This window comes from Nyctereutes procyonoides, unplaced genomic scaffold, assembly GCF_905146905.1.
Source record: "Nyctereutes procyonoides isolate TBG_1078 unplaced genomic scaffold, NYPRO_anot_genome, whole genome shotgun sequence".
NCBI lineage: Eukaryota > Metazoa > Chordata > Mammalia > Carnivora > Canidae > Nyctereutes > Nyctereutes procyonoides.
The window spans coordinates 2,738,564-2,763,180 of NW_026575133.1; the positions used below are offsets into that span (position 1 = coordinate 2,738,564).

Below are 24,617 nucleotides of genomic sequence, written 5' to 3' on the forward strand. Positions count from 1 at the left end.
TAGCATCAATGAAGTGATAAGAAAGTTCACTGATGGGAGCAAATATTTGCAAATCTTAGATCTGATAATGGACTTGTATCCAGAATACATCAAGAATTCTTACAACTCATCATTAAAAAGGTAGATAGCCCAATTAAAAATTGGGCAAAGCATATGAATAGACATTCTCCAAAGAATGTATTTAAATGACGAGTGAGATGTTCAACATCATTAGTCATTGGGGAAATACAAATCTGAACCATGAGGCACCACTTCTTGTGTATTAGAATGGATATGATAAAAAAGATACAAGTGTTCATGAGTATGTGGAACCCTCATTGCTGTTGAGAATATAAAATGGTACACCTGCTTTGGAAGATGGTTTAGTACTTCCTCAGAATGGTAAACAATTAACACATGATCCAGAAATTCTGCTCCTAAGTATATATCCAAGAGAAATGAAAATATACATCCACACAAAAACTTGCACACGAATATTAAAGGCAGCATTATTTGTATCATAGTAACCCAAAAGTAGAAAACCAAATGGTTATCAACTGATGATTGGATAAAATGTGCTATATCCATATAATGGAGTATTATTTGGCACTAAAAAGGAAGGAAGTACTGATGCATGCTACAATGTGGTGAACCTTGAAAACTATTCCAGGAGGAAGTAGTCTCACACACAAACACACACATGAATATTGCACAGTTCCATTTGTATGAACTATCCAGAATAAGCAAGTCCGTAGATACAAAAAGTAATAAAATGGTTGCCTAGGTTTGGGGCAAATGGGAGAATGGGGAGTGACTGGTAGTGGGTACAGTTTACTTTTGGTGTACAGAAAGGTTTTAAAATGTATCATGGTGAGTGGTGAACTCCTCCCCCCCCCCAAAAAAAAAGAATTTTATACTTTAAGTGGGTGAATTGTATAGTATGTGTATTATATCTCAATAAAACTGTTTAAAAACAAAACAAACAGGTACAACTATAATTAATATGAGCCAACTGAAAGTTATCTGTATGTTTTAGAGTCCAGATTGATAGCATTGGTTAGAATTGTTTAATTCAAGAAAAAACAGGTAGCACCTTCCTGAGTGCTGTTTTAGTTGCTATGAGTTGATTTATGATTTAGATAAGGAAGTAGCCTGAATGCAGCATGAAACAGGGTTGAAATACAGATATTCTGTGTTTGCTTCAGCAGCACATGTACTAAAATTGGAACAATACAGAAAAGATTAGCATGGCCCCTGCACAAGGATGACATAAATTTGTGAAGTCTTCCATATTTTTGTGATGAGCCCTGGGTGTTGTATTTAAGTGTTGAATCACTAAATTCTACAGCTGAAACTAGTATTGCGCTGGATATTGACCAGCAGGAATTTAAGTAAGAACTTGGAAAGAAAAAAAAGATACATGTATTTATAAACATACATGTAGAATCAAATGGGAAAAGCTGTATGCTTAACTCACTGAAACTACACTGTGTACAATGCATTCTGCAAATAACATCGTCTCTCACTAAGATATAAGCATTCCTAAACATGAAAAATAGAGATATTTTGCTCAAAGTCTGACTGAACTGACTGAATGTAGGAGTAAACAGTACAGTTCATGCCATTTAATAATGTCGAATTTTAAAAATCAACATGGCATTAAAATGAAATGGCATTAAAAGTATAATACAGTTGAGGATTTTATTGGACTCTAGTTAATACTTATTCCTAATACCTTTTAAACGTTAAGTCTATTAGAATTACATTATTTTTTTATTCATTTAAAAAAGATAGTTAATAATTTCTGTAGGCCACAAGAGAGAATGTTGGCGAATACAACTATAATAAAGATTTTCGTAATGATTTATCACAATATTTTCTTTATGTGGCAGACTTAATATGTGTAATATGGAAATTTATGGGCTGATTGTTTTAGTTTGATTATGCAAGAGAGTTCTTCCTTTAAACTATTTATTTATAATATGTAATTGATGCTAAATGTGTCTTTGCAAAATACTATTTTGGTTGTGCTGTCAACACAGTTTGGATGATGGGGAAATTATAAAAAGCTGGTTGCAAATATTTGAAATCTTTAAGGAAATTGTGGACTATAACATTCCTTCAGTGTCTTTATTATTTCCTTTTCATGGTTATCAAGTATGTCCCCATTTTCTTATTTAGAGTACTTTAAAGTTTCCCATGACATAAGGAAATGCACATGATGATACATTGCAGTGATTTGAAGTAAACTATATGCACTGGAACATAAAGAACATTTAAAACATGTACTTTGATTTTCTTTATACTTTTATTTTTTATTATCATAATTTTCTGTTATTAGCTACCTGATTTGGAAGTAAGTGCAAAGCATTATTAACCTAGTGTGCTGCTCCTGCTGTCTGAGAACAGATTCTGGGAGTCTTTAGGATGAGTCTAGGCATCATTTTGAAACTTCCTGATCAGGACTTAAATTTCTATATTGTAAACATTTTTAACTGTACTTAGAAATATTTACCTTTAGAATATGCAATACATGGTTTTAAAATTCTTTTTTTCTAGAGCCAGTTTTAACCTATTAATTTCACAACTCTAAACATTTGAAAGCTATAGCTTATGAAATAGTATTCTAGGGACAGAATTATGAATTCAGGTAACATTCTTTTTGAGTTTTCCCTTCTTATGGCCCTTTTAAAAAATGTTCATCTGTGTCTGGAAAAAACATCTTGAGGTAGGAGTGCAAACATGATTCTCAAATAATATTTAGGGTTTATATCTTTTTGTCTAAGTTGAATTGCCTGTGAACTATTGCTATATAGTATAATAAGAACCAATATACTTGAATGCTCAGGAATATTTTTTCTTTTGTAGTGTTAGTTTAATTAGGATTTGTCTGCAAATTTTAAACATAATTCATAAGATAAATAAAAACCGCCCAAAGTATATTTTTACATTCACTTTGCTTTTATACTTTTGTGGAGATAAAATTTTATTCTGATTTGAAGTTTTAAAATACTTTAATTGTATTAAACTGATTTGTCTTATTTGTTACTAATATTTGTCTTTGATTTTGCATCTGTACTATTGATAATGAATGGGGAAGGATTTTTGTGCAAATATTTCACCAAATATTTTTACAGGGACACTTAGTCGGTCTGGATGAACCAGCTTCGGGAGCTGGGCAAGAAGCTCTGCTTAAACAAGAGCAAGCAAAAATCATTCGATTCGAGAGACAAGCAGAAGAGTTCCTCAATGCAGTCTTTTATAGAAAAGGTTGGTTCTAGTGAAGAATGGCATTTAGCATCTGCTTGTCTTATACTGATTTCCTTAATTTTAATGTCATTTTTAAAAAGTTATTTTAAAATATTTTTCTTTATTGATAATATACTTTATATTCCTTTGGTCAAGTTAAATTTGGAATAGGGTAAGACAAACCTCTCCCTCCTTTTCATTCTGAAGTTATGGTGAAATGTAACTTTATTAAATAGTTCCTGAAAGTATTATGAACATCTGAAAATTCTAAGGTATCAGCAGTATGGTATTTTCTCAGACAAATATTCTTACATAAGTAGTTGCGGTTTTAATTACAGATAACCATAAAACCAACTGTATAAAATTTTAGAAATTTTTCCCTGAAATTCATTTGGAAAATAGATGAAGGTTATATCTTAAAATTAGATTTGCAAGCATTTTTTTCTTTGACTGTTTTTCAAGATTATTTGATATAATCTTTCTTCACTAAAATTTCATTAAATTATTAAAATTGGAGAAAGAAATTCATTTATATAATAAAACTTACCCATATATTGGGTATTTAATAGCTCCACCTCTTATATTTTTCAACTTATCTTTCTCCTTGAAACTAGTGTAAACATGTTTTGCATTTCTTTTCTCTGTTCATAAAGGCTAATTTCAGTTGCCGGCAACCAAGACCTTCAGAAAGCTTCCCTCCAAGATTCATTCTAGTGAAGTCTTTACCTTTAAGAAATTCTTTCTGAATGGATTTGTATTCCATGGTTATGTCTTCCCTCTAGTTCCAAGACAGAGGTTCTAAAAATGTTTCCTACAAATGCCTCATAATCCTGAATATTTCTTATTTAATCTTCAGAAGACTCAGTGATTCTGCTTTCTTAAATATTTCTTTATATGTCTGGTTTACACCTCTCATTCTTTTAGGATTTCCCTCCTTCCCTCCAAAGTCTGAAGGGTGATTTTTGCCTGTACACTGGTTGAAAGTCTGATAAGTGCATTCTAATTGGTTGGTTACAGTTGGAGACCAGCTGATGTTCTGCTTAATGTGGTCAGTATTTTCAAAATGGAGTATGAAGTTAAGCACTAGATAAAGAGTGAAGATTATTGTTTTCAGTGGCACTTTTTTTCCTTCCATCAGATCTCCATGCAAAATTAAATCTTTTAGTACATCCTCACTTCTCTTTTAATACCCTCTAGCATCTCTGACCTAAAGCTCCCAACTAAGCTCCCATGTTTACTTCATCTTCTCCTGAAGGTACTCTGAATTCTAAAATTATGTTAGAATAATAATTGACTGTGTTAGTTTTATAAACATTTGATTGTTTTATTAAAATAATTCACATTTAAAGTATAAATGATCAGTTCTGTCAGTTTGTTAAAAAAATAAAACCTCTTTACAGCCCCTCTGCTATTCCTCTCCTTTAGGATGTGTACTGAGTCATGAGGTCTAATGCTGCCGCACACCTCATGGTCTAAAAAGAGAAACTCTTCTCCCTAATATACATGGAGAAATCACTTGTCATCTACTCTTTGCTTACAGGGAGTTAACAAAGTCAATCATAAGCATATTCCTAAAGAGAATTCTAGCCGCCTTCTCTGCTAATCCTGTCCCTTTGTCATGTAGGAACAACTTAAGTTCCTACCAGTTTTCTTAAACATTAAACTTTTTGGCACATGAGGGAATTTTAATCTTGAAATTATTCTTAGGGTAGACTTCAAGAGATGAGAATCCTTTTTGAGTTTTTGTATATTTGTATACTAGCATATGATGTTCACAAAAAGAACTATTGCTTTGGTATTGGAAGTTCTTTCCTCCTTGTTTTATGTATTAATATTTGTTATTTTTAGATATATTAATCTTCATGAAAATGTCTTAGAGAAGAGATTAGTGCTCTTCAGGTTATATCAAAAATGTCATGCCAGAGATATGACAGGCGGTTTAGTCTGAAGGGGATTTTTTTTTCAAATAGTTTAGAAATTGGATTTAGTTCTTTGTTTCTAAGTATTGGATTTAGTTCTTTGTTTCTAAGTATTACAAATTATATATGTTTTGTTATAGAGAGAGGGTGGAGGGGGCAGAGGGAGAGAGAGATTCTTAAGCAGTCTTCATGCCCTTAAGATTAGTGAGATCAAGAGCTAAAAGTAAGAGTCGGGCACTTAACTGACAGAGCCACCCAGGAGCCCCGCAAATTGTGTGTTTTAAATAATTGCATATGGAAAGGTTCTATAAGCTAAGTAGGAACATAGTTGCAATAAAAGGCTTTGTGGTATGGACTCTATAATGAATTTCAGCTTAGGAACAGTATACCTTCTACAACTGTCATTATTATACTTTTTAAGCTTGACTTTTCACTTGTGTTAGAAGATTTGACGCTTTTCTGAAAGTTAGATTTGCATATTTATTTTATTTTATTAAGATTTTATTTTATTTGAAAGAGAATGCATGAGAGTGGGGAGGGTGGGTGGGGAAGGGGGCCCTGGGAGAGGGAAAAGGAGGAGAGAATCCCAAGCAGACTCAACGCTGAGCATGGAGCCTCACACAAGGCTCAATCCCATGACCCTGAGATCACAGCCTGAGCTGAAACCGAGTCAGATAATCAGATGATTGAGGCACCCAGGAGCCCCAGATTTGCATTTTTAAAACACCCAAGTGGCTGGTGATGTACCATTTACATGTTTTCCTGTAGTTTTAATTTTGATTGGATTTTTTGTTTTTATTTGACTCTATTGTGAATGTTCCCCAAGGCATGGTTTATAGAAGTTATGTTTTAAGTACGTGAAAGAATGAAATGTGTTCAGGAAACCTTTCAAAAGATGCAGAAATTTAAAAGGCACAGATGTCATTAATATATGAATGAATATGAATTGTTTTATGATTATGTTCTTTATTCAAAAAAGAGGCAAGATAGACTGCAGGCATCTAAAGCTCAGAGGTAGCAATTTATAGTCTTTATCCTAAAATCTCTGGCTCTTCACAAATCCCTTTAATTATATTTAGGAATCTAATTAAACACAGGGATCTCATAAATTCATTTCACTTCCTGTTTGGAAACTTGTATCTTTATGTGTTGCTGTGGATAAGAAGATACACTGATACATTAAAACTTGAAATTATATAGTCTCTCATTTGGAGGATGGATCTTAAGTGGAAAGTTAAATGAATATTAATAAGAATATTCAGTGGGTAGAGAGACTTAAAAAAAGCAGTGTGGCTGAAATGTTTATTAAACCATTTAAGGAACTTGTCAGTGATTGTAATAATTTCTGAACCTTACCTAATTAAACACCTTAATTCTTTAACCATCTAGCATACTCTTTATAGAGAAGAAATGTGAGGTTAGAAATACTTTTTAGTAGAACAGAAATATAACAAATCGATAGAGCAAAACTTATTAAACTTTAAAGAATTAAATATTCTGACTTTAGACTATCTTCTAGTATTGAATGTTGTCTTTCAGGGAAAAAAATTATTCTTAGGGGTCCCATGAGGTGTTGTTGAGTGATGATGATGATGATGATGTGTGTGTGTTGTGGAGATTTTAGATTTTAATTGTAGTGACTCAGTTTTTCTCTAAATTTATAAATCAACCTAATTCCCTTCCAGTTCCAACTGTATTAAGGATAAAGTAATTTACCTTCTATAGTTAATCTTTAAAAAACCAAGGAAACTCAGGTTTCTGAGAACTGTCTTCTAAAACCTCTGAAGTATTGTGGGAAGTAAAGGTCACCGGTGAAACGTTAAGATCAGGTGGAGAGTTTTAATCAGGGATCTATACAGATTTGAAGAGGCCACTTATACTCTTTTTTTTTTTTAAGATTTTATTTATTTATTCATTAGAGACACAGAGAGAGAGAGGCAGAGACACAGGCAGAGGGAGAAGCAGGCTCCATGCAGGGAGCCCGATGTGGTTCTCCATCCCAGGACTCCAGGATCATGCTCCAGGCTGGAGGCAGGCACTAGACCACTGAGCCACCCAGGTGTCCCGAGGCCACTTATTCTTTAGATACATTAAGCTCATTTGTCTAAAGAAAAACAACTATTTGAAGATGATTAATTGATTTAACTGACCCATTTATTAGTCAACTAATATGAATGAATACTTTATACCAAGCAAGATTAGGTGCTGAGTGTACAGAGGTAAACGAACATAATCTCTGCTCTTGAGAAACTTAGTCTCCCAGAGAGTATGGTAATAGTAGAGATGTGATGATATATTTATACCAAACATTTTCCCCATTTGACCTTCAAGATCCCTTCCAGTGCTGAAAGTTCTATGAGTTAATGAATTCATATGTTTTAAAATTAACAATGATTCAAAATTGATAACTTAGGTGTTCATTACTTCCCTAGCTGTTTAATGATTGGTAGAGTGTATTTAAAGAACTCATGGAAAATACATGGACTTAAGCTTTTGATTTTTGGCATTTAAACTCCTAGCCTAGGGGTTCTAAAATTGTGGTGCCTGGTCCAGTTCCATCTAGGAACTTAATAGAAATGATAGTCCTTGAACTCACCCTAAAACTGCTGAATGAGTGACTCTGGATTTGGGACACAGCAATCTGTTTTTACAAGCCCTCAAAGTAATTCTAATGAGCCTGAAAATGGGAGGCTATTGCCTCAGTCTATCATGGATCTTATATTAAATATCTTTTATAATTTTGATATGCTTTCAGCCTTTAACAGAAGGTAAATTAAGCACTCATGAACTAAGTAATCCATCCTTCAACAATTTAGGAAGAGATACATGAGGAAAGGTCTAGGAGAAACCAGATATGATCTATAAGTGGTAAACAGGGGAGTAATTATTTCATAAAAAGGCTTTTATGTATTCTGTATCAGGTAAGTGATTCTTGCCCATAAGATATACTATTTGTTATCCCTTTATTTAATTCCATAATATTGAGAGGGGTGGTATTTATAAATGATTTTATGAAAATTTTATTTTTAAAAACTTCAACTCAGGCTTAGAGATTAAAAATGTAATTCTGAGATGGAATACTACTTTTAGGATATTGCATTGTAAGGAAAAAAATAAAATGAAATTTTATGTTTGCTTGAAAGCTGTCTTTTTTTTTTTCTTTTTTTTAGTACATTGTCCCAATTTAAAAGTAAATAAATCTTTGTTTACAGACAGTCCCTGGGTCTCCGACCCCAATATTCCCCTAGTGGCCCGTGAGATCATGCAGCGAATGATCCAACAATTTGCTGCTGAATATACCTCAAAAAATAGCTCTACTCAGGACCCCAGCCAGCCCAATAGCACAAAGAACCAAAGCCTGCCGAAAGCATCTCCAGTCACCACCTCTCCCACGGCTGCAACTACTCAGAACCCTGTGCTCAGCAAACTTCTCATGGCTGACCAAGACTCACCTCTGGACCTTACTGTCAGAAAGTCTCAGTCAGAACCTAGCGAACAAGGTATGGTTTGATGTTAAGGTCTCCTCTGTCCAATCAGAATACTTTAATTTGGAGAAAAAAAATTATTGGCAAATAGGGCACCAGTTACAATAATAGGATAAAGACTAATATGATTCTTAAATTATTCCTGACTCTGCAGTGATAGAGAAGTACAGATGAAATGGCTACCTTATGTATCAATAGTTCATAGTCACCATTAGATTAATTTACCACCCAGGAAAGTTAGGTGGTTACAGTTGTTACTGATCTTTAAGTTACTTGATATTCATATAAGTATTTTATACTTTACAAAGCTTTGCTATATCCATTGTTTTTAAAACCCCTTTGAAAAAGCTTTCCCCCTATCCATCAGTGTTCCAGGATTAGCACCTGAGAAATAAAAATGTCTTGTTAGAAGTTATACTCTACAAATGAAATTATAAGTCAAGAAAGGGTTTGTATTGTTTGTATCTTTAAAAAAGAAACTCCTAGGATTAGATACAATGAGGAAGACATTAGACACAATTGGTGGTTCAGTATATTCAGTATTTTATTAATACACACATGTATGTGCTGTATTATAAACTAACCTTAGAATAGCTTCAAAAGGTAATTTTAATTTGTTGGTGAGGATCCTCATTAAGGGAAAATGTTAGGAGGTTGTTAGTTATGCTTAGCACATATTTCTTGAATTTATGAAGAGTTGACTCAGATTAAATATTTTTGTTGCTTTGTGATCTCATTTTACCTTTAATTTCACAAAGATGAAGTGAGCATTCAATCCTGCCATTGTTTGACCCAATACAGATTGTAAATTGGAGATGTTTATTCTACTGAGAGTTCCTTGTCATAGAGAGCTCATAAGAGGAGCAGAAAGCTGTGAAATGTGTAGATTTATTGGTGAGAAATACATGTTCATTTTGCAAAAAGTTAAATTCGTAAAAGAACCTCTTTCAAAGGACTTTCTTTTGCTTATTTTAACTAATTTAAGAGGGATTTACAGTTAGACTGGCTTTTAGTTTATTAAAAATGTAGTTTTGAATAGTAATTCTTGCTTTTTTCCTGTTTCTGGTAATGAATAGTCTCAATCTCAGAATTCTGAGAGGTTTCCTAACATATGCTCACATTGATCAGTGTACTTTTACTTTTGGTTACCCAAAACAAAATTGTGCTTTTCTGTGCTTTTTCTTTTTATTGAGGATTATCTCTACCAAAGATTGGTATCTTTCCTTAATCTCTTTGCTCTAAATACTGTATTAAAAACTTCAGGTTTGCAGTAGGAGAATGACAGCATAGAGGTTGTTTTTAAAGTATTAATAATGGAGATTAGTCTATAAAGATACCACCTAGTCTAATCTAACTTCTAGTTGGTGCTGTGCTTACGAAATATGTTGTACTGATGGTATGTATGTTTTTGTTAAGAGAACTTTGAGCTAGATGATGGGATTATAGTGTATAGGCTTTAAGTGAAACAATTTTTAAAATGATATTTCCCAAATGAATTTTCAGGTATTTTCAATGAATCACTGTATATTTAGTATATTTAAGTAGACTTAAAATATATTGCCTGTTTGATTAGACAGACTTGGAATCTTTAAATAATAGTGTCTCTGGTTGGAAATATTTTAAGCAGTGTATTTGCTTGTTAGATATCTAATTGGGTTAAGATGTCTAATAGGACACTTGGTTCTATATAATTACAGTTATATTTTTAGAAATATTAGTGACTCAAGGACAACACTTATTCTGTATGAGTGTGGGATTTTCATTTATAAACTCAATCACACATTTATTTCTAACAGCCTGAAATCAGGAGTGACAATGTCTTCAGGGACAAGTCCACAAGTCCTATGTAGGTTCTAGATTGGGGATAACTAGATAGAAAAATCCTCTCTGTTGACCAACTGAAAACCAGAGGCATTGCGTATCAGCTTGCTCTGTTAAGTTTGAACAGAATGACAGCTTTAAAAGTTGTCCAGATGATCAGTTCGCATTTCTAGATATGTCTATGAGGGGAAAAAAGTCTGTGGGAAAAGAAGGTCTTCTAATTTTGTGTTCTAATAGAACGAATTTGTTATTTGGTCCAGCTTCAGTAAAAAGAAAGAAAGAAAGAGAGAGAGAGAGAGAGAGAGAGAAAGAGAAGAAAGAAAGAAAGACTAAACGTCTAGGCTGTCTTCAGTATCAAGACTGTTTCATTCTTCTTTCTTTCCTTAAACTTTGCTGACCAGTTTGTAATAGCTTATTAATTTTTAAAAATATTTATTTATTCATGAGAGACACAGAGATAGAGAGGCAGAGACACAGGCAGAGGGAGGAGCAGGCTTCCTATGGGGAGCCCGATGCAGGACTGGATCCTGGGACTGCGGGATCACGCCCTGAGCTGAAGGCAGACACTCAACCGCTGAGCCATCCAGGAGTCCCTATAATAGCTTAATTGAAAAACCCTGCCTTTATAGATACCATGAAGGGAATTTTGAAACTTTGCAGATTTTTTTCTAAAAGACTGAATCCAAATACACAGTTTTTTGCAGATGTGTCTGAGGAGTACTTAGAACATACGAAAATTATAAATAGCATCTGATTCATCTTACAGACTATCTTTTATATACATGTAATTTAACCCTATAAACATATTTAAAAATGATTTGTTATATAAATTTCCTAAATCCAACTTTTGTGTACTTTGAATGTTTCAGGTAGACTTAGCTCTTGAGGAATTTGGTTTTAAATTTGTATGATGCATTAAAAACTCACATGCTTTAATAAAGATAAATTTGGAAAATGGAGTCTGATAGTTCTATTGCAAAACTTCATACTGTGTAAACTGCAATTTCTAATATCTCACTATATCCTAACATCTTCAGTGATATGCCATACCTTTTCTTTTGCCCTATTAATAAAATATTTAACTCTTGGAGATAATAGCTATAACAAGCTTTGGTAAGTGTATATCACTTTAGGAAGGAAAATAATCCTGATTCTATTAACAAATTGACTTCATAACTCATATATGACTGGTGAATCTGCTTGGTTGATTAGGCCTATTGCTTTGTCATTTTTAGTCTATTCAGTTCACATTTGTTCCTAGTTTTTAATATCTTCAGGTGTTTGTGTCTCTACAGACGGTGTACTTGATCTCTCCACTAAGAAAAGTCCATGTGCTGGCAGCACTTCCCTGAGCCATTCTCCAGGTTGCTCCAGTACTCAAGGGAACGGGTAAGGGAAAATATTTGTAGCCTTCCACAGTTTTATAGAGACAGTTTATCAAAGATTGGCACAGTCTCCTTTATATGTTTTAAAAATTAAGTCTTCAGAGTAACAGTCTTAAAAAGTGGGCCTTTAGTAAATTACTTAGTCCATCACTCCAGTAAAAGCACAATCTGTGAACTCCATAATTGACTAGTGTAGATCAGTTTTGCCAGTTTAGTACATACAATGAATGAATGAAAATACGGCAAGAATGTCTTTGGACTTTTTGTTGTTGAGTGTTTGGGAGTGGGAAACCCAACCTAAATAATTCCAGAGTTCAGATGTAAAAGCAGTATTATGTGTGCTGAAGTTGTTGAATGAAAGTTGGGCTCCAGTACTTAACTTGGTATTTCTAATGGAGTGTGCTGGTATGTGGGGGCTGTTCATTTTTTTCTTGTTTGTTTTTGGTTTTGTTTCATTTGTTGATTGGAACTGCAGTTTTAACTCTGTGTGGCAGTTCAGAAAATGTAATTGTATATATTTTTTGTTTTTTAAGTGGTTAAGACTGTAGATGTTGGGATAACCATCTTATGCTACCAAGACATTATTACATGCTCAGTTTTGATAACTCTTAGCAGATTAAAGTGAATTTTCTGACCACCTAATTTTATAGTGTAAGAATTGTCTTAATTCTCCCTCTACATGTACATAGAAACCATTTAGAAAAAAGTCAGGTATCAATAAAGACATTTAAATACCGTATTTGGGAAGAATTTCCATAAAATTGTGTTGTAACCAAAAATCAGCTTCATATATGAAAAGTAACTTTGGTAAGTTAAATTAGTTAATATGTAGGTTTATTTAACTTTTAGAATACCAACAGAAGGAAGTTGTTTAGATGTTAAAGGAATAATAAGTACACACTAAATGGACTAACCTTTTTCAACTTTTAGTTTCCTTCAAATTGAAAGATTCCTTTACTGACTTCTAAAATGCTGCCTTTATTTTCTCTAAAATTCCATCATTTTCCTTTTTCTCTCCTTTATTCAGTCTAAAAGTAACATTGATTTAATGCAGTTTGCATAATTTACTAATCTTTTTCCTTAAGCCCTTTTTCACTATAGTTTATATTAGATACAAGTTATTGTGGTCCCAAGTCATTGGGTCCCATTTATATATCAGAAAACTTGAATTGTGTAATTTAAGGACACATGTAGGAGAAGCCTAAGTGTGGTTTGCATAAATGAGTCCCTTGCTTACGATTTCCTTTAAACTTGGCCACCAAGTCCATGTATAATATGGTTGAAGTTGCTGTGTTTATCCATCTGAATGGAAAGAGTTTTTTATGTGGTATCATTTTCTGGAAGACAAAAGCACCGACAAGCCTGCCCATCTTTTAGTTGAATATTATTTGTTATATTTATTATGTTTTTTACTGATAACAGCACAGAGTAGACTTTTGGAGAACATAGTTGGTTTATCATTATTTCTTCAGAGTTTCATTTTGTGCCTACTAAATGTAATTATTCCCCTGGCATGCTTTTCCCAGTTGCCAGTTTTATCTTTGATAATCTTTATTGTGAAAATGGAAACCTTACGAATTAGCTTTGTGTTAGTAGTTGACTTTTTAAACATTATTTGAAAGCTATCCACTTAAAATTTCAAAATTGACGTTTGATACTTTAAGAAGAAACACTTCTAACTAAAGAACTGCTACAAATTGTTTATATACCTCTGACAGTATTTTGAGTAGAACTTAAGAAACAAAGTTTGGGGAAAATAAAGGGCAGTTTCTTTAAAGATTGAATTATTAAAAATGGAAAATTAGTGGTACTCATGTGTCTGCACCTAATAGTTTTAAAATGAAGAAGTGGTAAGTTATAATGCGATGGGTGTTTTGGTTTGGGTTCCCACCCTTGGGGCTGGTAGCCATCTTTTTTTCCCAAGCAAAATAAGAAATGTTATTTGAACTTGTTTGGTTTTTGATAATGAACATCAGCTTGTTTGTGGGATAAATGAGCAATTATCTATGGGTTCCACCACTGTAAATGGTTCCAGTTTTATAGCTGGTTGTCATGAATGTTGAATATGTTGCATTAAAATAAATAATTTGGCTTACTCTTTTATTACTGTACTTGTTTAGTGGTAACGTCACATTGGTAACACAATTCTGTGTAGATCTATGGAGACTTGATGATTACTTTGTAATTAATAATTTAAGGTGCTATTTTCAGACAGTTGCGCGAAACTTTTTCTCCGAAAATTTGTGAACCCAACCAGAGACCAGCTGACAGGTTTAATTTTTCTTTGCCCAAAAAGCTACTGGTTTTTTTTTTTCTTTTTTCCTTTTTCTTTTTTTGTGAACAAGTTTTAAAACTAACTGCCGAGACCATTTTTTTTTTAATTTTAGAGAAAAATAAATAAATAACACAAAGTGATGTTACCCAAGCAAGGCCTTCTAATAAAGGAGTGGTCCCCTCACCCATCCCTCCCTACCTGTGCAAGTCCTGCTCACATCAGTTTCCTTCCATCCAATTAGGCGACCTGGGAGACCCAGCCAGTACCGCCCAGACGGACTTCGGAGTGGTGATGGGGTACCTCCAAGAAGCTTACAGGATGGAACCAGGGAAGGTTTTGGACACTCCACATCACTCAAAGTTCCATTGGCTCGATCCCTGCAGATTAGTGAAGAGCTACTGAGCAGAAACCAATTGTCCACAGCTGCCAGCCTTGGGCCATCTGGATTACAGAATCATGGACAACACTTAATATTATCCAGGGAAGCCTCTTGGGCAAAACCACATTATGAGTTCAACCTCAGCCGTATGAAGTTCAGGGGAAATGGTGCACTCAGCAACATCAGTGACCTTCCTTTTCTTGCAGAAAACTCTGCCTTTCCAAAAATGGCACTTCAAGCAAAACAAGATGGAAAAAAGGATGGGAGCCATGCATCTCCTGTAGATTTAAAGATACCACAAGTTCGAGGAATGGATCTTTCTTGGGAGTCTCGCACTGGTGATCAGTACAGCTATAGCTCTTTGGTAATGGGTTCACAAACGGAGAGCGCGCTTAGTAAAAAGTTAAGGGCTATTCTTCCAAAACAAAATAGAAAAAGCATGTTAGATGCTGGACCCGATTCTTGGGGCTCAGATGCTGAGCAGTCTACCTCTGGACAGCCATATCCCACATCGGATCAAGAAGGAGACCCTGGCTCCAAGCAGCCTCGGAAGAAAAGAGGGCGTTACAGACAGTACAACAGTGAGATACTGGAGGAAGCAATCTCAGTGGTTATGAGTGGAAAAATGAGTGTTTCCAAAGCTCAGAGTATTTATGGGATTCCCCACAGTACACTGGAGTACAAAGTAAAGGAGAGGCTGGGCACTTTGAAAAACCCTCCAAAGAAAAAGATGAAATTAATGAGGTCGGAGGGGCCAGATGTTTCTGTAAAGATTGAATTAGATCCCCAGGGAGAGGCAGCACAAAGTGCAAATGAATCAAAAAATGAGTAGGAATACTGTAGAGTGCCAATTACTGTACAAACTGGGTGAGCACTACTGCATTGTTCAGCTATCATTGCTTGCACCTGACTTCATTTACTGTGACACTTGTTTCTTTGCAGATTTTGCATTGACTTGTGTGTACAGAGGTGAAAGGTGCATTCTGAATGTTGCATATTTTAAAATTTTCATGTGCAGTATGGCTCGGGATATTGTTTGGCCTTTTTGCATGTTTCTCTACAAAAGAGAATTGAGTTACCTCACGGAGAACAGATACATGGAAGTGGACTCCTTGCCTGTAGAGCCTGCATGCTTTTCTTTTTTTCTTTCTTTCTTTTTTTCTTTTTTTTTCCCTCTTAAGTTATATTTGCCTTTATTTAAAGAAAAAAAAGATAAAAAAAAGCCCCCTTTTAGAAACCACCTCTGTCAAACTGGGAGCTTTATCATTACAAATTAGAAAGCCATCTTATAAAATCATTCATGTTTCTCTTCTGCATTTCAACTAATTGAAAGATTAAAGAAAAATATCCTAAGAACAATGAACCTTCGAATTTAAGAAATTTGGTTATTCACTGTAATTATTTAGGTCAATTTACATTTTATGATTTTGTTCTCACTATTAAATTTACTTAACAAATCAGCAATCTGTTTAGTGCTCACCCAGAGGGAAAGGAGGTGGAAAATGTGCACACACTACCTTCAGAAATGCTTCGGTTAATTCCTTTGTAACACTACCTTTGCTGTAATTTTCTTTGGGATTTTCTAAGGGTAGAATTTGGTCTCACCAACAAGTGAGGATATAGCCTTATCTCATGGAGGACGAGCTCCGTTCTTACTCAGGAGCAGTCAGGGTACATTACATAAAACAATAGAGGATGCCTCATTTTAACAGTTTCTTTGTATTCTTAAAACCTTTTACAGATTGATCATGTGCTAACTAACAACTGGATGTCATTGCAGCAAGTAGTTTAATATATTCAAGATCTGTTTATTGGGGAAAGGGAGAAGTAAGGAAAGTGTGTTTAAGTAATTACAATACTGCAAAAGTGGTATCTAGATTTTACAGCCTCAGTAGTCTGCCCAAATATCCACATGAATGAAGGATCCATGTTTGTGGTGAGAAAAAAAAAAAAAAACAACCAAGGCAACCTAATATGATTTAGGTTGCATTTCACATCTAATGATAATCCAATCAGCATCAAGCTCAGAATTTCTTTTTTAACTAATCCAGGTACTAGTACAAGGGGAGAGGGGTTGTTTTTTAGTTTTTATTTAATTTGTTGCTTTCAATTTTTCTTCTTCTTCTTCTCCTTCTCCTTCTCTGGCATCCTGCATTCTATCCCCTTTTTAACTTTTCCTGATATTTCGCTGATTTTCATGGTTGTTTAGCACACAATTCAGGACTTTTCAGATCATGTTTATATAAGCACTCCTTGAAGAGCATCTAAGCTTTTTTTGAGATGGGCTTTTCAAATTATAGTAATGAAATTCATAGTATTTATTTCCTACAATTTTTTGCAAGAATAACTGATAAATAAAGCCCATAAAATTTAATTTTGACTTTTGACCAAATTAAAATTACTCTCGGTGTAAAAACAAAATCCATGCCACACACACCCCATCTAATCTAATCTGCTGAGAAAGGTGGTCAGGCCCTTCTAAATGCTTAACCAAAAATAAGCAAAAAGTCATTGGAATTTTTGTATAAAATAAAGTAAAACTTGGAGCATTAAATTGAGGCCAGTGATTTCAGATGGATACTAAGAGTTGAAGAGAAGTAGGTCCAGATATTCCCAAAGCATAAATTTTTGCCTGGCAACTTTGGAGCAGTTAATTAGGTTAAGGATAGTTTTTCCTCAGCAACCTATTTCTTCAAAGGTTAGGCACACCATTGCTGTTATTAAAATACATGCACTGCTCATTCTCGACATAGCCTGGGCTTGGGTTTCTCTTTTGGTTTGGTTATTTTGTGTAGCAGTTTAATCTGTGGATGACTGAGCCTGTTTCCTCTTAGCTTTCTGGTCTTCTCAACAGAAAAAGCAGCTTGGGTTCAAAGCAGTATGTGACTCTGCAATATTTTCTAGCCTAGCTAGAAGTTGCAATAAAAATATTTTATGAAATATATGGTTTTCATCTGCAGTTGAAGGAAGTTGTAGAAAGTTTGCTGAAAGCAAAGGGCTAAGCTTGTGAAGGAATGCCTCCTTTGTTCCATACTCAGTAATTTGTTACACACAATTAATTGCAGCCATGGTACCTTTTTGCCCGATGTTTGGGGGTATTCGGTAGCCGGAATTCCTGCAAAAGGGTCCTTTAAGCAATTAATTTGTGCTTGCTTTTATCCCCTCTCAGAAAGGCATCATTAAAGGCCCATTTAAAAATCTGGCCCTAAAAGTTCAATTTTTGTAGTTTTACTGTTCAGAGAGGTTTAATCCTGTGTGGTAGTCTATAAAGTGATGTATGAGTTGAGTTATGTAAATTTTGTCATTGTAGTGTACATGGAGTGATCATTTTACTAACATAAATATTTTCTATGTGTGTTTCAGTGGATGACAATCGAGCAGCAGAAGAATGGTGTGCCTACCCTTTAATGCTGCAGTTTAAATAAGAGAACTTGTATTGTGTCATTTCAGATTGTAGGCTGAGACTTGTAAATAGTGAAAATTTGAGTACTTCTATTATTTGTTTTGGTTAGAAAGTGAATTTAAAAACAAACCAAACTCTAAACTTTCTCAGATTAAAAGTCCTGAGACCTGAAGATTGTAATATTCATGTCTGTGAAGCTTTTAAACATTACACGTGAGATCAGTCATGACTTGATATTCAGGTAAATTTTCTTTTCCAAGAAGCTTTTGAATAAGCATATTTCCTCCAAAGGTCGGTCGGTCTCTTTCTCTCTCTCTCTCTCTCTCTCTTTTTTTCCTTTTTGAGTGTAGATTATTTTAAAGCACTAATTGCATTACATTGGTAACTGCAATATAAAATAGCCATTATTGTTTTGTGAAGCATGGTTGAAATTAGATAGTGGTCCCTTTTAAATTTCATGAGCCTCTCAGAAAAAAATAAAAATCTTAAAAAAAATACAGAAAGCTGCTGAATATTTCAAAAGATATATATTTTACCTTATTGTAGGTTTTGTAAAGTTAGTTGGTAATATTCAGGTGCACTTTTAATGTTAAATTTTGTGTTCAGATTTCCATTATACCATGTATTTCTTGGAGGTGGCTCATCACATGGCTGGCTGTCAGTCTTGGTGCCGCAGTGATCTTTTAATATTTGATTTCTCTCTTGATTTGCCACTGTTCTGTATTGGCACTTTCAGTGTAGATATTCTAGTTTGGGGACGTCCTCATCAATGTGTAATAGAGATTGGTCTATTCGCATGCTTAATTTCTGCTGATCAGAGTTTTGCATGGCCCAAACAACAGTTGACCATTTTTATGGTATGGGAAAGTATAGTTCACAGCGGTCTTTGTCACAAAAGCCTTTTCTCCTATCATTTTCCAGTAGGCAGATGATGACATTACTCAAACTAATGTTAGGAGATAATGTATTGAAAATTCAATTCTTGAGTTTTTTATGAGAGAACATTGGTATTGTAGAGTAGATATACTATGGCACTATAAAATCAAAAATACTAAATAATCCTGTGGAAGGATATCTAGTTGGTATTTTTATCATTAGCTTTCTCATGTCTCAGACAGTAGAGTCATGAAGCTTGACAGAAATGTAATATATTATATTACTTTGTTCAGTAGGCTTTCAAGTGACTCTTGAACTATGTTTGTGATGAGCTATACACTTTTTTCTGCTCCCCAAATACCATGAAGGACTAGGTCTCTCTTTCAAGAAACATAATTTATATTTGTGTATAATACTTTTTAATATTAAGTTTGTTGTTACTCTGAAGTTTAGGTGTTGCTTGATAAACCTTTGCTGCAGCAGATCATGAATATGAGTAAGGCTTTGTGTGATGATAATAGGGGTCCTTATGTGAAGTAAATTACTGTTCAGTTCTGGTGAGCAAGCTCAACAAGTGTGAAGTGTGTATTAGCTTTACTTGGTACACTTTTACTTTACAATATTGAAGTGCTTTTAGAACTCTGGTTATCTTATATAAACCATTACCTCAACCAATTGGCATTTTCATTCCCCAACATTTTACCTGAGCTATAATATGAGCTATATGGGATCAGATAATAAAACAATAAGGCACAATGAGAAGTTAAGTTCCCAATTTTCTGGAGAGAACTCTATAAATTAGACTAAAAATGACTACCTGCAAAGGCCCATATCTTAACTACCTTCTGTCATTAGGCAGTACTTAGCAACCTTTGAGCTGCTAGTGAGCTATGTGTTCTCCCCCTGCTCAAATAAGCACATGGTGCAAGGCCTGGTTCTAAGACTTTGTGATTCTCTTACATTTCATTGACCCATATTAGTAAAGCTTGGATTCAGTTGGTTATTTTTATAAAAAAAATTAATGATTCTGTCCAATGTCAGAACCTGAAATTATTTTGAAGGGTTTTAACAGATAAACGACTGGTCAGTGTCATTTTCTTTAACAGCTGTTGTCCCCATAGATTTAATTTTGAGACAGACCATGTATTTTTGCTTTTGTAATAATTCTTTCTTTAAATGCTAGTTATATGAGCCACCCTTTTTCTATATATTCAGGTTGCTGTCATTGGTGATAGAATATGGCAATAGACTGAATTGCTCCACTTAATCTTTTATGGAAAACATTGAAAGTTATAGGTTGAATTTTGACCTTCATTGAAGATATCAAAGATTGTTTTCCTTGTTACCTTTACCTTTCTGTTGTAATTAGGTCTTTATTACTGTGGTCAGGCCAGTGCTATTAGAAACTTAATGGCTTTAGCCAAACGGCCCATTTAGGAGACTATTAAGCTATATAGGGGCTTAAAAAAAGTGATTGCTTTCAAACTCTACTGAAAAGGAAAGAAGTATAATTCTGGTACAAGGAATGCAGACCTGCAAAGTCTTAGTTTTCTTTGGATTCATTCTGTCCTTGAGACTTACAGGATTTGTGACATGGTGACTGAAGGGAAAATAGAGGAAATTCTCTGCCCATCCTCTGTCTCTCGTTCCCAGATAAACTCAAAGTTGCCTTTTGAAAAAGCAGACATTAGCCCTGTAGCTGTGTGCCCTAAATGTTATGAAGGAGATTGGGGGAGGGGGGTAAGGAGTAGGATGGGAAAGTATGTAGACTTGAGAAGAAGCTAAAGATTCTCTTCTACAGTACTAACAATGAGTCGCAGGATAGATAATGTAAAGTTGGGCCACCTTCATTTCATGATAGAGAAATCTTTTAGATGATTTGAAAATGAGAATCAAGACTAATTAATGTTGATTTGACAATAAAACATGAGTTAATTCTGCAACTATTTGGGGGGTAATTTTAAGGTTTCCAGTTCATTTAGAGCTGTGTCGATAAGCGCTGAAAAACAAGCACTTTTAGTTAATCATTGATTTATTGGATGTAGCAAATATTATAATCATAATATTTAATCTTTATAGTTTGAATATGGAAATGAACTCTTTACTCCATCTTGAACTGTCTTTGAACAGACTCAAGGTGATCTTTTCAACACTGGAAATGACCCTACACACATACCAAAAAAATCTAAAGCAGTAAGACGTATTTGAAGATCCATACCTCTTAGACTTTTTAGATTTGTCTTGGGAAAGAATTTATGAACCTATAACCAGTATTAGTGCAGTCTTGGGTTCCTTGTTCTGCATAATTGCACCCTTTCTCAGGTATGTCCTGAAAACATAAATTTTAAAATAATCTCTTTAGAGATTAGATTCTCAGTGGATAGTGTGTAAGGGGACTGGGGGAGGGGGGTGGGGGGTTGGCCACAGGACACTGACACAGTAGAGCAGGGATTTTTAACATTCAATAGCCAAATAGAATTTCAATCTAGAATATTTTTACCCCCTCAGAGTAAGTGAAACATCTATTATTTGGTAAATACCTGGTGCTACACTCCTAAAAGTCTTTTCTTTCATCCAGGTTAACTTTTTTTTCCTGCTTGGTGGAAGGGTATATAGTAAACTTTACTGTCACTAGGAAAGCACTTGTCCGAAATGTTTGAAGTACTAGAAAAGGGATAATTCAGCACTTTTTCTGTTACAACACTAAAGTCTTAATTTATCTTCAGAGTCTTAGGTACTGTAAGTTTTAGCGTGATTATTTAAAAATATAAAGCATAACTACACAATACGGGGTCAGATCACATTTATATAAATACTTCTTATTAAAAAAAAAAAGACAACAACATTCTGTTCCTTTCAAGCAATTCCAAATGATTGCCTCATATTTCTGGTTTCATTAAGCATTTCAGGCTTAAGAATTTGGAATTTGAGAGGAGGTGAGGGGAAGATTCCCCAAAATGAAAAATTGTGTCAGACCATTTTAGGAAAATGGGTAGGGATTCTCTCTCCCTTTAAGTCTTCAGGGAATGAGCAGTATTTAGAATCTTTGGCTGAAATTCAAGCCTTTTTACTGTGTAAATTTTTAATATTAATTCACTGACATGCTTTTTACATCAGAGGACTGAAAATGGATCTTAATGTTTTTAAGTTGTGGAAGGGTATATTTCTAAAATGAGGGGGGATAATTAACTAGGTTAGTATACCAGCATTAGTAAGTTTAAGGAATTTTAGTATGTAATAGCAAAGTGTTTGATTAAAAGTCTAATCCTATATTGCTAGTCGAAATTAGTTACATTCTGATCTAGGAAAGATAATAGTCATTGGATATTGATATGCTGTGCTGTCAGAAAACCAGACGAAGATAGAAACCTTTATCTGACTCCCACATGTTGCTTGTTCTGATGGGATATATACTTTACAGCAGCTTATTGCTGCTGCTTTGAGAAGAAATGTATAAACTATACATTTGGAGTGTTTTGCATATAATTCTTTATAACCTCCACTTTGAACTGTCAGACATTGGTATTTTATCAGTCCACATTGTTAAATAAAACTAATGTTCTTAGGAATCCAACTTGTACACACTGTTTAAAAACCCTCAGGGACAGTTTACACACTATTCTCACTCAATTCAGGTACTTTGATGCTATTCTTAAACCTAACAGTGACTTGTATTTTTCTGTTTTGCTTTTATTTCGACGTGCTGGTAGCACATCCTTGATGAATGTCAACTTAAAAACTCAGTTCAGGTATCCAGGTATAACTCAGCCAAACAGATTTTAAAGCTGCATATAACTCTCCAGCACACGGTGCCTCACACTCTTATAGTGGCATTCTATATATTCAGTTATTACTACTGAGCAGATAATATGGGGGTTCCTGTTAACAGTGTATTTAAAACAACAAAATGTGCATAAATGTATAGCCAGCACATCTGTAACACACACACAAACTATATTTTTAAATGCCACTAATAGCCAGCACAATTAAATGACATTCCTTGCTGCTTCTGTAAACTATAACAGATGCAGTTCCTCCTCGATGTGGCTCTTGCTTCTTCACCACACTACTACTAAATTCAAGCACTGGTCCTTGGGTGTCTGACCTCTACATTCTAGTTTATGCAATGTCTTTAGAGAATTCTGTGCACTGGCCACTGTGATGGAACCGTTGGGCCAGTAGTGCTCTGAGTTTATTAGTAGTGACTCTGCCAAAGTTGGTGTTGTAACATGAGTATGTAAATGTCAAAAAAATTAGCAGAGGTCTAGGTCTGGATATCAACAGACAATTTTGTCAGTATATTTTGTAGCCTTGAAGTCCTCAGTGACAAGTTTCTAATGATGTGAAGTTCTAATTCCAGTGTTTTAGTACTTTGCATCTTTAATGTTAAGACTTGTCTACTAGAGATCTTTATTCTTTAAGACTCCTTTTGTTTTCTACAGTACTATCTGTGGTTAACAAAATAGATTATTCCTCTGCTTTAATATTTGATATCTTACATTTAAAAGGAACTCTCCATATATAAAACCCATAGCCTTTGAAGATATGGAAAATGGCATCAGATTTCTAGAAGTTCGTGTCATGTAACAAAACAGGAACCCCCTTTACTCTTATGGACCTCATTTCAATATACTGTTTACAGTTTGACGGAATTGTATAATTTAATATTTCTCTTGTACTGTAGTTTATATTTATTTACAGATTTTTTTTTGTACTGTGTGATTTGAACTTTTTGTTCCTTGCTATGATCAATGTTTATGTAGTAGAGCACTTATGATCACAAATTAAGTTTTTTGGTTTGATTGCACTACATTAAATTTTTTAATGCAGTTCTGATTTTTGACTGGACTAAAATAAGCTGTGTCTTAATGTATGTGATGAGTACTTAAAACTTTAATCCATGTGGTCCCCTTTTTTTTGCATTGTATGTCAGAAGCGCTAGTTCTTTCGTGCATGTGTAAGATTTAATGGTTCCATTGTATTATTTGACCATGACATTTTGGAGAAACATTCCCAGCTGTAATGTTGTGTATGGTAGTTCTCACTGGATGCTAGACTTTTCAAAACCACTATTCTTCTAATAAATTTTGTTGTGAAAAGCTGTTTTAAACGCTTGGTTTCTACTTCTTAAGGTTTTAATATGTCTTTTAAAAATCGACAGAAGGGGTAAGATTTCCAAGTGTTCTGTAAATGTACTTGGTAAGAAGTTGGTAATTTTTTTTTTTTTAGAAGTTGGTAATTTTTTAATGGTAAATTCTTTCCGGATGATCTCTTAGATGACTAGAAGTTACTGTTTCAAAATTGTGTTTCAGTATTTGGGTGCCACACTGCCTAATAACTCTATGCCTTTATAGTTTGATACTCCCCTACCTCACAGGGATTATTCACTTGAAAAATTTGTTTCAGCTAGACAAGATACATATTTATATTTTTCATAATACCTGCTTGCTGGGCTTATGTAATTATTTTCTCAAAATCATAGCTTTGTCAGAGTAAACCATTATGCCTGAATTGCTTGCTAAAATGATGATTTACTAAGTATTGTTTGCTCTTTTCTTGAAGTACAAGTATGAAAGCAACATAGTTGAGGTTTTTATAGTATTCTGTATTCTACAGTATAGTATTCTGATTCTTGGGAAGATGCTGGCATTTCCTTTTAACTGGACAAAAAAGAACAATATATGTGTTGCTTTTTTTTGAGAAACGAGGTATATACAGAAGTATTATAAAGTGATTCCTGTTGTAGTGAGGGGAACATCTGAATTAGGGTGATAAAGATTAGAAATGGTATAGCAAAGTATTGGAGAAAGCTTTTTCAAGCTCATGAAATATGTGTAATTAATGTA

The 24,617-nt window shown here is 34.2% G+C and overlaps 1 protein-coding gene and 1 non-coding gene across 16 annotated transcripts in view; both read left to right on the plus strand.

Annotated features, from left to right (window-relative positions):
- The window catches only part of LCOR (ligand dependent nuclear receptor corepressor), a 140,838-nt gene that overhangs the window by 97,884 nt on the left and 18,337 nt on the right, over positions 1–24,617 (plus strand). For 11 of the 15 annotated variants that reach the window (XM_055345910.1, XM_055345915.1, XM_055345907.1 and 8 more), the window contains 3 exons: positions 3,117–3,249; positions 8,360–8,647; positions 11,749–11,842. The exons of 1 other annotated variant lie outside the window; for it this stretch is intronic. In XM_055345910.1, coding sequence (XP_055201885.1) covers positions 3,117–3,249; positions 8,360–8,647; positions 11,749–11,842 — 515 coding nt within the window. Of the gene's footprint in view, positions 1–3,116; positions 3,250–8,359; positions 8,648–11,748; positions 11,843–14,354; positions 21,149–24,617 lie in introns of those variants that run through there. 3 more of the 15 variants (XM_055345921.1, XM_055345911.1, XM_055345913.1) reach the window with 3 other exon arrangements.
- Positions 1,172–1,276, plus strand: LOC129494006 (U6 spliceosomal RNA). Its single transcript, XR_008661268.1, has one exon. It is a non-coding gene; the product is annotated as a U6 spliceosomal RNA (small nuclear RNA).